Raw genomic sequence first — 12,032 nt, forward strand, 5'->3', positions numbered from 1 at the left:
GTCCTCATACAGCGAGTGGTCAGTAAATTCACTAGAAGCACAATGGCTAGCACTGTTACCACCATCTTCTGGATCATTGTCCTGGAGACAAAAATCAAAACAAACACATCCATGGAAGTTACATTTAAGTTTGAAAAAGGAAGTTTGTGCATTTACTGAATTTGTCACATGTTGACCAAGTTCTCATGTCAATTCAATAGGTTTGGAGTTTCTAGCTCTGAAAATGAATGGCAGTCTAGAACTCAGGATAACACTCTTCATGGGTGAAATGAACAAACATCTGGACTCTAGTTTACCGGTTTCTGCTGTAGATCCTTCCCCACTGGGTCAAGATATTGTACTGTTGCATTAAGTTAATATTTTCTGCTGACAAGAGAGGAGTCAGTTCCCTTTGTGTCCTGTTAGATGGCATGAAGCAGCCACACACATCAAGCAATGGTGCGCTACAGGGAAAATTAGAGTCTTCCCCTGATTCACTATGTGAAGCTCACCGCTTCAGCAGCTACAGGTACACCAACTCCCCTTTCAGGACCCTACCCTGCAGTTTCAGCTGATCCAGCCTTTCCAGCCCAATCTGGATTCAGGAGCCAACATTTTTTTCCTTGCCTGCAGAGCTCAGATTCCTGCCTCTGAGTTTACCGCGGAAGTTGGAGAGGCCTTTTCTATGCCCATGTATGGAAACCGACCCACACGGATCCCTGTTCTTCGTTCATTAGCTGCATCCCTGGGAGACAGAGGGAGTAATTAGAAGTTTATCTTCCCTTTGTTTTGGTTCTCCACAGAGACTGTGGGACTGGGTGAAAAAAGATGCGGATTGCGCAGCACTAACCAAGTTCCACATGCATAAAAGCCCCAAACCCAAAATTCCTGCCAACAATTTAATTGAAAAGGCTCCTGCCAAAATGCTGAGCAAAAGCAGCTTGTGGCAGCCTAGACCAGAAGATCTCACATTTCTGTCATTTGCTAAGTGCCAACACTGTACTGTTACAAGTTCCCATGGGCGCAAGTATAAACAGCTTTCTCCGCCTCCTGTGCTATTTGTGCCCTGCAGTCTACATAGCACAGTCACTGGAAAAAGCAGCTAGCAAAATCTGTTGACCCTGAAACACAGATCATCATCACTGGTTTTGGTGACTGAACACCGTGAACATCAAGAGTTTCTCCTCTACATTAAAAATTCCTGTTACTTACACATTTAGCTTCTGTACGTGCTCTAACATCACTACTAGTGGAAAGCTCCATAGGTTTTGGCAGCTCTTCTTGAAGCAAATTCAGCTGAAGTGGGGAGCTGCTCCGTGAGCTACTCAGCAGTAGGGCTTGGTCACGCTGGCCCTCTTGCTGGTCCTCCGTGGATGTGGCAGAAGAGGCTGGAAAGGGCTGATCCACAGAGTGCAGTGCTATTGGTGATGGAGCAGAAGGAGGGGGGGCTGGAGGTAGTGTAGTGCATGGATATGAAGAGGGGGGATAAACATACTGAGGGCTAGGAAGAAAGACATATTGAGGCACCTGGGCATACATGGGGAAACCCTGAAAAAATACAGCCATAAACGTGCCTATGTTTGGGGGATGAAGTGCTGGGCATGACTGTGCTTCACAGCATAGTTGTGATGATGACATGGACTCAGGTTTTAACGAGTGAAGGACAAGCTCCTCTCCTACAGAAGAGGCTGGAAAACTAGATACTGGATCCGAATAGACAGGAAATCCCAGAGGAGGAAGGACATTCATACTGGAGGAGCTCAGATAGGACACTTCTGAAGGAGAGAATGACTGTTTCTGAATTGTTCTCTTCTCAGATGGAAGACTATTTCTATTTTTACTAGAAGAGTGGCTATCTGAGGGCTGTCTCTGAGGTTTCTGGCGCTTGAATTTTCCATGTTTGCCTTTTTTACAGCTAGCTGGGCTCATCTGCTTTGAAGGAGAATCTCCTAAGGAGGAAGAAAAATAGACACATTCACTGAAATGACAGACCCGGGGTGGGGGGTGGGGGAGAGGCAGAAAAAGAAGACAATAAAAAAAATTTTAAAAAGACAGAAAAGCATCCAGATAATTGAGTGTGGTTTATCTGGAGAGCTGACTTTCCTCTGGGTAATTCTTCCATACACCACAGTGATGGATTTGCTGACATATCTACAACATTTTCCTTCATGTCATCAATTTTCTTATCCATCATTTTGGCTTATCCCAATCAGACCTCTTACATTCCTTCAAGGGGAGGCAATAAACTACTTGGGATTTGCAGGGTTTATTCCAATAATTATCTGCTTTGTGAAAAGTCTAAGATAGCAACATCCAAGATGGAGCAGACCTTCTGTGTGGGCAATGCTGTTGTCAAGCCTTGGCAGTTGAAAGGAAGTACTCTGCAGCCATCGTAAGATACTCGCTAAATCATACAAAGGAGAACCAGACTCCACGGCTAGGTTGGTCTTTGTAAGTCATCTAATAAGTCTTTATTTCTCAAAGCTGCTGCCTACCTTGGCCACAGGAACGTCCGTTGTTACTTCTGCTCTCCTGTTGAAGGTAAGTCCTAAATGGAGAGAGCAAGATCCTCTGGCGGAACTTGTCAACATAGTTCTGCTCCTCCTTTTGAGTGTGGGCTGACAATGTCTCTTTTGTTAGCCCAACTGGCTTTAAGTCCTCAGGTACCATAGTGAGACTCTGAGCATTCACAGGAGGCAGCTCAATTTGTTCACTTCCAACAGTAGTATCCTCCATTGTAGTCACTTCTTTGAAGAGGGAAGAAAAATAAATCACTCACTCTTTGCTCTGGCCTTCTGGTGTGACCTCCCACAACACTCAGAGGGTTACATAGAAAACAATCTCGTCTGAGCTACTGAGCAGATACAGGCTGCAGAGGCAGGGGGAGAAAACACCCTTTACACTCAAATATAGTTACACTAACATCAACTGAGCAAATTACTTTGCATGGTCTGGAAAACTTCAAATTCACTTTGAAGTTACAGAGGCAGTTCTTTCTTCATACTTTCTTAGTACAACAGCAGTTAAATACTAATTTTTATGCTTCTTTCTGCATTAAAATGAAGTAACACTGGCCCATTAGTCATTTATGTTTTAATCCGCAATGGCGAAAAGCACATTGTTGTGTTTGAGATACATGTGATGAAGTTAAAGGGGAAAGGAAGTAGTGCACTCTGTTAAACTAGGTTTTATTAAACTACTGTAAAAATTTCCAGGCTCAAGTTTTCTTCACAGTGTCCCTAGAAATACCTTAATTATATTTCAGAGTTCATATTCATGAGAACTTATCTCAAATGGACAATCTGTGTACTTCAGTCTGGAAACATTGTATAAATTTAAAAATCAGTGAGTCAAGTCAGTGTTTTGCGAGTGTGAACAGTACCTGATTCAGGGTGTGGGACATGCACTATAGTGCTGCTGTAACTGCACTGACTGGTGACAGACACCACACTTGGAGCCTTGTTGGACAGGGTCAGCTCTGCCAGAGGAGCTCCCACAATGCCTGCAGTTGTCTGGTCTTTCAGCATCTCTTCCCGATCAGCAGATATTGGAGTTTGGGCATTAACTGCTGAAAGGATAGCAGTATTTATTAGTAAACGACAAAGTTTCTACATGGAATTTCATTCCAAGCACTATGCTCCCAATTCATCAAGTCTGACTGGTTCAGAAACAACCAGTAACTATGCAGACTATTAAATAAGACAGTCTTATATACAAATAAACGTAATATTCATATGCCAGTGCAACGTCAGCACATACTAAGCATGGCATAAAATGAGTGAGCAACAGAATGTTCATTTAGCAACAACAAACAATAGTTCTTTTGATGCGTTCTACTTTCAAAGACTTAATATTGTAGCTTACACTTAATTGTGAGTTCTAGACAAGGTAAGCAAATATTTACCACATAACCAAAATATTTGTGCTGTTAGCATGACAACAATTTAAGAAGTGGACATAAACCTTGGAATGTACAACAGTGGCATATAAAAAAATAAATCAGTTGTTTCGGTTCTATTATGATTGTCAGTATACTTTTGTGTTACCTTCCAATGCCTTGGCTTCCTGCTGCCTTTGGGACTTGCTTGTCATCTTCTGAAGATGATGATGATGTATTAGCAGAAGATTTACATTTCCTTTTCAATGCTGGAACACTGCAGCTCTCTAGATATCTGAAATAAAAGCATATCACAGGAAGCTCTCCCTACTTTGTGTTTTTTCTCCATTTGGAGAGACAAACATTTGAACAATCCAAACTGGAGATCCAGGGGTTGTTAACTAGTATTTTAAATTCACTGCAAGAAGCTCTGGACATGTATCTGCTTTCCAAGGAGTATTTTAAATAAAATCTATCAATTACTCTTTAAAAAAAGAAAAAAGAAAAAAGACAACATTATCCCCTGGGTTAAAAAATACCAACATTTTATAAATTCTATCAACTTTCTGTTTTATATGGATGTTCTCAAAGCGTATATTGAGAAGACGTTGACATATTATGCCCATCGCAATTCTCTTAAACTCCTATTGCGTCAATGGTGAAACTAGCAGCAGACAAACATCAATAGTTGCAAACAGAATCTTAGGCCCTAAATTCTTCGTTACTGTGTAATTCAGATCGACTGAGCATTGGGGATGGATTGCCCAGAGAGGCAGAAAGCTTTACAAACAATCCCAAATTTATCTCACAACTCAAAACTCAGAGAATTTAGACCAATGCAAACTGCTTGGATATTTACCTTCCACCAATTAATCTTAAACTTGTATCACTAAAATAGCTTCATAGTTTATTACCTGATGATACTATCAACACAACTGATCTGCTGATAGGAAGGAACACGCGGAGTCTTCTTTAAATGATCATAAAATGCATTGCCTGGTTCTTCTGTGCTATCACTTCTCAATGTCTGAAGAAAACAGGAAGCAGCGTGCCTCTTCCCTAGAAAAGAATAAATCCTCAAAGGCTGCTCTCAAAAGCATCTAAACACTACCCCCACCAAGACACACGTGTATATATATATATACTGGGATACATATATACTATACAGGGATATATGGCCTATGACAGCACAGCTCTCATTACTAAGTTATTCTGCGTTTTCATCTCAATTCACATGTTTCGAGGCAGGGGAGGGAGAAGGGGGAAAGAATGCCTAAAAAGAAAAAAACTCCACACAACACCTTAAACACTGACTCAGAACAACTAGTAAACACAAAGAAAACAGCGTAGAAAAAAAATATTGTATTTAAATTGTGAACAAAGCTGCAAGTAACATTACTCTTCTCTCAGTTTACACATCACAGAATCCAACCTGTTATTTAACAGTAATTTACAGCTTTTCATAGCATAGATAACACTGGTCAGAGTAGTATCAACATTCACAGTGCAATCCTCTTCTCAACAAGACTAGAAGTTAATTGTAACTTTTGTAGAGAATATCACAGTGCAAAATGTTTTAATACAGATTCCTACGATATTTGAGGAAGCATCCGGATTTCTCCATATATTTGTGTTAGGTACTGACCACAAATAATGTGCGTTAGCATAATACTAAGCACTCAGTAACTAAACCACTACTTCAGTGGGAAGTGGGGGAGTGTTTTCCAACCTAGGGACTGTTTCCGAGAGTCCACATAAAGTAACTAAGGGAAGCTTCCATAGTAGACTTATACTTGATACGAGCAAGCTGCATTTTCACTAGAAAATGTTAAAATAAAAAAAAAAAGTCTATTAACCTAGAAAGAGACAAAAATGTTCCTCCACATCTCAGGGAGCCGTAAAAAGTTATTGCATCTGCTGAGGGTTTTTTTGGGGTGGTTTTCGGGTTTTTTTGTTTGTTTGGTTTTTGATTGTTTAAAAAAACCCCAACCAAACAGAAAACAACAAAACCACTTCCCACATTTAAGCCATGCTAAAATGCTATCTTAAGTTCTTCAGTATAACACCAGCTAGCTAAACTCATGTCTATAGATGTACAGGAGTTCATGTTATCTTAAGGATCGTAATTACATTAACTTACCTCCTAGAATTTCTGAGCTCACAGCCTGTTCATTTCCATTCTGTGGCTTGCTCCTTGACGCAATATACAGCTGCTGTCCCAGATTCTTTATTCGGTTGACATCTGCACAAACTTGTTGCAATGTCATCTTGAGATACATGAAAATGTGAAGTCAGAATAAAATGAATAAAAAGAGGCCATAGGAGACCATTAAGATGGGCTTGGGTTCTTGTATTCTCCAAACTGAAAGGGAGTAGACTGTCAGCCTAAGCCTGGTATCTATTGGTATTTGTAAATTTAATGAATCTAATTATCATGGTTAATTTAATTAGATTAACTATATGACAAAGCTCAAAACAGCCTCAGCATTTCAGTGTTTTAACACTGATGCAAGCCTTGAGAGTGGGAATAAGCTGATGACTTACCCAGGAGCCTCACAAGGAAATTAGGTAATTGCAATGCTTGTTTTAGGACAGCACTGCTTCCACTCTCTTCTATAGCAGTCTACACTGTACCTCTAGTGCCCTTTTTAAAACAAAACAGAAAATCCCAAGCAAACAGAAACCCCTCCACATGCATCAATCCTCCTTCTGGTTCCATGGTTCTTCCACTTTTTTCTCTCTGAGTCCACTGGTTCTTTGAGAAGGCTGATGTTAAGCAAATCTTCAATTTACTTTAGTGAACTACCATAGTAGTTATCTGCTCATTTTAGTCAGCAAAATTAGGAGCAAAAACCAAAAGCCAGCATTCTATAATTGACCAATTTAAGTACATTTAGCTTGAACATAGCTGTTTCTTCCCACTTCAGTAAAATTCATGATGAGTAGTGCGTATATACACAGTAACAACTGTCATTTTTAAAACTGTATTTTTACTACTCCGCAGGCAGTGACACATTCATAGACTTACTGGTTCCTGTATTTCCTCTGCACAATTCCCATTGGAGTCACTTGAAGATGCTATGCTGATATAGTGTTCATAAGAGCCATTGCTTCCAAGGCTTCCATAACCACTGGAAATGTTGCTGTGAACTGGCTGTATGAGGGGGAAAAAAAATAGTAATTAAAAAAAATCATCCTCTTTGAGAACAAAAAAAAGGGAACAACATACTGTGCAACACAGAACTTCAAGTAAACAAAGAAAATTAAGTGAAAAGTCAGTATCGCTCTGGGCTCTACCACTTGCTTGGGAAAAATTCTCTACCATGCTTAAAGCTGTTTCAGGATGCAGCTTTATCTTTCAACATAAAGACTTGGCAAATATGTCAAACAAAACATTTTTTTCTAATCAGGTGGGCTACCCAGAGCCATATTTTTAATGCTGTCATACAAGCCGGTCTCCATTAGAACCTTCCTTTCAGACCTTTTAAAAGATCATCCCCAAAGCAGTCTGCTAAACAGACCCAAGTTTCTTTAGCCTCTCATTCAGAAGGCCAGCTGGTTTTGAAATTCTTTCATCTTCTTTACCTGCAGAAGCAGCTTGTAAATTTGTCCTTGCAATTCTCTTATCTCTTTCTCAACACTGCTTGTTTCTTTACTTCTTGCAGCAAAGACATCTTCATTCAGAGGGCTTCTGGAGACAGCCAACAAAATTTCACTATTAATTTTAATTTGATGAAGAAAAGGTAGCCATAAACAGTTAGAACAGATTCTTCTTTTTATTATCATTATTTTATTTTGACTGCTTCGCTGAATCAACACAAAGGGATGTCATCTGTTCCACTAGCAGCTCTGCTAGGGTAGTGGGGCAAGTGCTACGAGAGCAGTGCTTCATGTGAAGTCCCAGGGAAGTCAGCACACCAGCATAGTGACACGAGTTAAGGTTGACAAGCATCTACCCCTCTGCCTCCTTCGCTCAGAAGACAAATTCACACCCCATAAAAAAGTCAAAAGGCCATCCCAAAAAGCCATTTCCTAGAAAAGAAACCAGGTAAGAGGGAGGCAGACAGTCATATTTCCAAATCTCTTGGCAACTAAGGAAAAACATCTGAAAAATTAACTTGCACATTCAATACTACATGCATTTTTAAAAGAGGTTACCTTGGTAAATATTTAGATTCTGTATCAAGTGAATGTTCCAGAAAAAAAAAAGCCAGAAGGTGACTTTGGCTATATGTCTGTCAATTGATGTTTTTTTTGTGAGCCAATCGTGAATGAATGTCAACTAATTATTTGTTAGTTATCTACTTTTTACGTTGCTTTTTAGCTTTTACTCGGCTTGTCTAAAACTGGTATTTTGATTTAGACATGTCCATTGTCACAGTATTTGGACATCAACCATGTGCAAAAACATATGCTAAAAAAAAGTTGGCTTTGCCTTTTACTTCAAAGTAATTTACTTATTTTCATAGTTAATAAACAAGTCTAATGCTGTTCTGATGGAACGGGCTGCAAGACAGATGCTAGGTAGTTGTCATAGACTGCAGGAGCAACATTACGTCTCTAGTTCAGTACTGAGACTGTTTTGTTTTGCAGAGTATTCAATGAAAAGCACTTTAATAGAACAATTCTACATCTGACTTACGTCCGGACTTTGTGTCGGCCAATGATGAACACTACTTTCCTGCTCCAAGGATTCACAAAACTGGACCAGCTGGTATCCAGTATGACATAATCCCCATTTTGAGTACAAAATCTAATAGGTAAATGTTCAAAAGGGGGTTGGCCAGCAAATTTCAGGACTGAAAAAAAAAATAAATCAAGAAACAAAGTTTAGTTTACGTTATGACACAGTAGTGCAAGTACAAACACTAACAACTGGGGTCTTTTAAAAACTTGGGGTTTGAATTTGCTTTGATCTCAAACTAGTTGCTTTAATTCATTAATTAATTTATTTTTGTCTAGACTGCAGATCAGTCACACGTCAAGCAATATGATAATGAAGAATGTTAAAACCAGTAGAAATTCCTTTTAAAGCAACTGTACTTACTTTTCCGGTGAATAGCAATCATTAAAGGACGATCTTCTGGGTGCAAATACATCAGTATGGATGTTCCAATTAAATCTTGAGGTAAGTAACCCAACAAAGGCACTGCTCTGAAACCCAAACACATTATCACTGATTATAATATAGTTTTGAGTATTTACATCCTTAACCCTTTGCTTGTCAGTTAAGTCCCCATGCATGATCTACAATGGCATGAAGTAAGGCTACAGAACATTTTCCAGCCCATCTAATAATCCTCCAGCACAATGCAGACATGTAAATGCCAATGACAAACATTTCTATGGCTGGAGATCTAACAGATTTTCACACTTGCAGGCAGTTTTGTGCTTGTCTGTATGAAAGAAAAAAAAAAAAAAGAAAAAGGAATCTTGAAGAAACAGGTCACAGGCAAAGCGTCAGTAAGAAATCCGACATGGATACTGCAGAGTGTGTTATAGAAACAGTCTTGTGGCTTTGCAGGAGACAGCTTTAGTCTGGCCACATTTATTCAACCCAGCTCAGTACAGCTGTATCTCCACACTGCAATCCCCAGAGCTTTGCATTGTGTGGGTTTTCCACTGTCTGTGTTGGTCCCCATTGCCCTGGATAACGAAAACTGACTGCAGTTCTGTTTAATTCACATTTTAAGACAACAAAGGGGATTAGGTCCGTGGAGTTCTAGATGTTTTTCCATGAGTGGACTAACACAAAAGTACTTTGTGTAACTAACTATTGCCAACTGGACAGCTCAACTACTTTACTTGGGTCTCCAGCTGCATCACCAAAGGATTTTTTGCTACCTCTCCATACACACCTCACAGGCCTTAAGATTGAAATCTCACCTGTCATCTATCTCAAGAAAAACACATCCAGGGGTGTGAGTGGTGGTGAAGACTCTTTTATCCATAGGAATTCGAGGAGCTAATGAGAGAAAAAGAAATATTTACTGAAACAAAATATGCACTAAGACAGAAAACCTAACTGTTACTTTTGCTCACGATAGAGCGCTCCTGAATTTTTTAATTGTTCACTGCTTTCCAACCAGTAACTCATAGAAACATTACAAATTTTTAGGTGCTACAGACTTCTCTCAAAAATAAAAACAGTGAGAAGAGGTCAAATGCTTCGGGGCCTTGCAAAGAAGGCACACATGTTCTGCATTTGCATGCATGTACATACACACAAATCAGAAGTTACATGGGTGAGACTACCCAAGCACAAGTTCTAAACAAAGGAAGCAGACTTCCATGTACTGCATTTTCCTATTGGCTTGGTTTTTTCACTGAAGTGTCCTGACTTGCCTTCATATCCAGAGTGAATTTTCTCAGCCAAAGCTAAGCAGCAGGATTCTGCATCCACATGGACAGAAGTACACACATGGACCAAGTACGGGGTGATTCGGAAGGGGTAACAACACGTTTCTTGTTCTTCATCTTTACCACCCCTGAGGAAAAGTAAAAGGGATTAATGCACTGGTTCCAAGACTTGGATACTTTATGCCAGGGCTGAGTGCCCTGCACAGAGAAGTTATGCTGAGCGCACAGACCCAGATAATCAAAATCTCCTGAGGTCCTATGCACACTCCCTCGCGATCCAAGGCCAACACATTCAGCAATACTGGTCTTGCTCCCCTTAAAACCAAGTAGGTATTTTGCCTCTAATACTTGCATTCAGAGGCTGTTCTAGAAATGCCATTACTCTAATGGTTAAAGACCACCTTTAATTCTCAGTCCAAACGTATTCATGAGAACCACTCATTTGGTCTTGTGTTCTCCTTCAAGTTAAACAGTTCTTTTTCTGTTTGTTGTTTATTCTGTACCATTTTTAGGGAGGAAAAAAAAAATCTGTCTCTCTCAAGTTTTGTTTCACTGACCTACATTAAGTAAGACTCCTCCAGCCTCGGTTCACAAGTAGTTGTTGTTCTTTGATTGTCCTCCTCCCATGAGAACTTGTCTTCCTAGAACACGTGTGAGCAGTACCAGCACACAACATGAGATGATGAGATCTTAACCAGGACTTTGTAACAACTGCATTAGTGATTGCCTGTTTCTATTGCAAGTGCTTTTTCACCTAACTGCAGTATCTTACCCAGCTCTGACAGAAAGAATTGAGATAAATTTTAGTGGAAATGATAATGTCCAAAAAAATTACTTTCTTATTCCACGCTTAGTTTTGTAAAATGTTTCTAGAGAGAAGTTAGTGTCATAAAAACTACTACTGACAGCTCCCCCCCTTTTTTTTTTGGGGGGGGGGGGGGGGGGGGAGGGGAAGATTCAAATGGAAATTGGATATAGTGGAAGTTTAACCCACAAAAAAACATTTTCATACTTAAACCTAGTGTGTGCTTGTGAAAAAATATTTTTACTCATGAAGCCCACATAATCAAAAGGATCTGTTATATAAAGGAAGGAGAGATGTCGTATGAAAATCTAAAGAAAAACTATTGCAAAACATTTATGTATCCTACAAACAGTTCCCCCAACTTAGAATTGATATCTGTCCTGCTATATTTATTCCAAGTGCCCTTACACAATTCAAGAGACAAAGATGATTTTAGAGCTCGGGTTTTTGAAACACAGATGAATGAATCAATGATCGATTGAAAGATGGAATAAGTATTATATCTGCTCAGAAGGAAACAATTCTTAATGAAATCAAGAGACCACCCGAGTCTGCACTGAAGATTACAGGCCAATCTCAATTTTTTTTTTTTCTTTTCTTTTAGCACTAAGATTAGCCAGGCACAAAGCAACAAACTGCATCCATAGTAATAGCAAGTAGTATCTCATGATTCAGGTTTCATACTGGGACTCAGGTGACTGAGTTTCTGTTACTGCCTCTGTCACAAACTCTCAAGCAATCTTAAGCAAAACACCCTTTGCCTCCATTCTCAAACTGTAAAAGGGGAAGCAATTTCTCACAAGATCATTCTTCTCCTGCACAACAGTACTGAAGGAAACTGATAGGTCCAAAAGAAACATGTATGAACAGTTTTCCTTCTATCCCCATGCGAGTTTAAGCATCGCTATGGGAAAGATATCCAAAATGTCCTGCTGGATGCCAATATTAAACACAATAAGCCAATTTTGTAATGGAGTTCCACGAGCTCACACTGGTCAGTTGTAACAACAG

General features: G+C 39.6%; 1 protein-coding gene across 1 annotated transcript in view; it reads right to left on the bottom strand.

Annotated features, from left to right (window-relative positions):
* PER3 (period circadian clock 3) overlaps nucleotides 1-12,032 on the bottom strand; it is a 23,369-nt gene that overhangs the window by 6,767 nt on the left and 4,570 nt on the right. Inside the window, 14 exon segments of the mRNA XM_009333495.1 lie at nucleotides 1-81; nucleotides 1,192-1,928; nucleotides 2,475-2,726; nucleotides 3,362-3,547; nucleotides 4,026-4,060; nucleotides 4,062-4,151; nucleotides 4,771-4,915; nucleotides 5,997-6,123; nucleotides 6,885-7,010; nucleotides 7,442-7,547; nucleotides 8,499-8,655; nucleotides 8,904-9,010; nucleotides 9,743-9,821; nucleotides 10,202-10,344. Coding sequence (XP_009331770.1) covers nucleotides 1-81; nucleotides 1,192-1,928; nucleotides 2,475-2,726; nucleotides 3,362-3,547; nucleotides 4,026-4,060; nucleotides 4,062-4,151; nucleotides 4,771-4,915; nucleotides 5,997-6,123; nucleotides 6,885-7,010; nucleotides 7,442-7,547; nucleotides 8,499-8,655; nucleotides 8,904-9,010; nucleotides 9,743-9,821; nucleotides 10,202-10,344 — 2,371 coding nt within the window.

Source organism: Pygoscelis adeliae, unplaced genomic scaffold (assembly GCF_000699105.1).
Source record: "Pygoscelis adeliae isolate BGI_AS28 unplaced genomic scaffold, ASM69910v1 Scaffold370, whole genome shotgun sequence".
Taxonomy (NCBI): domain Eukaryota; kingdom Metazoa; phylum Chordata; class Aves; order Sphenisciformes; family Spheniscidae; genus Pygoscelis; species Pygoscelis adeliae.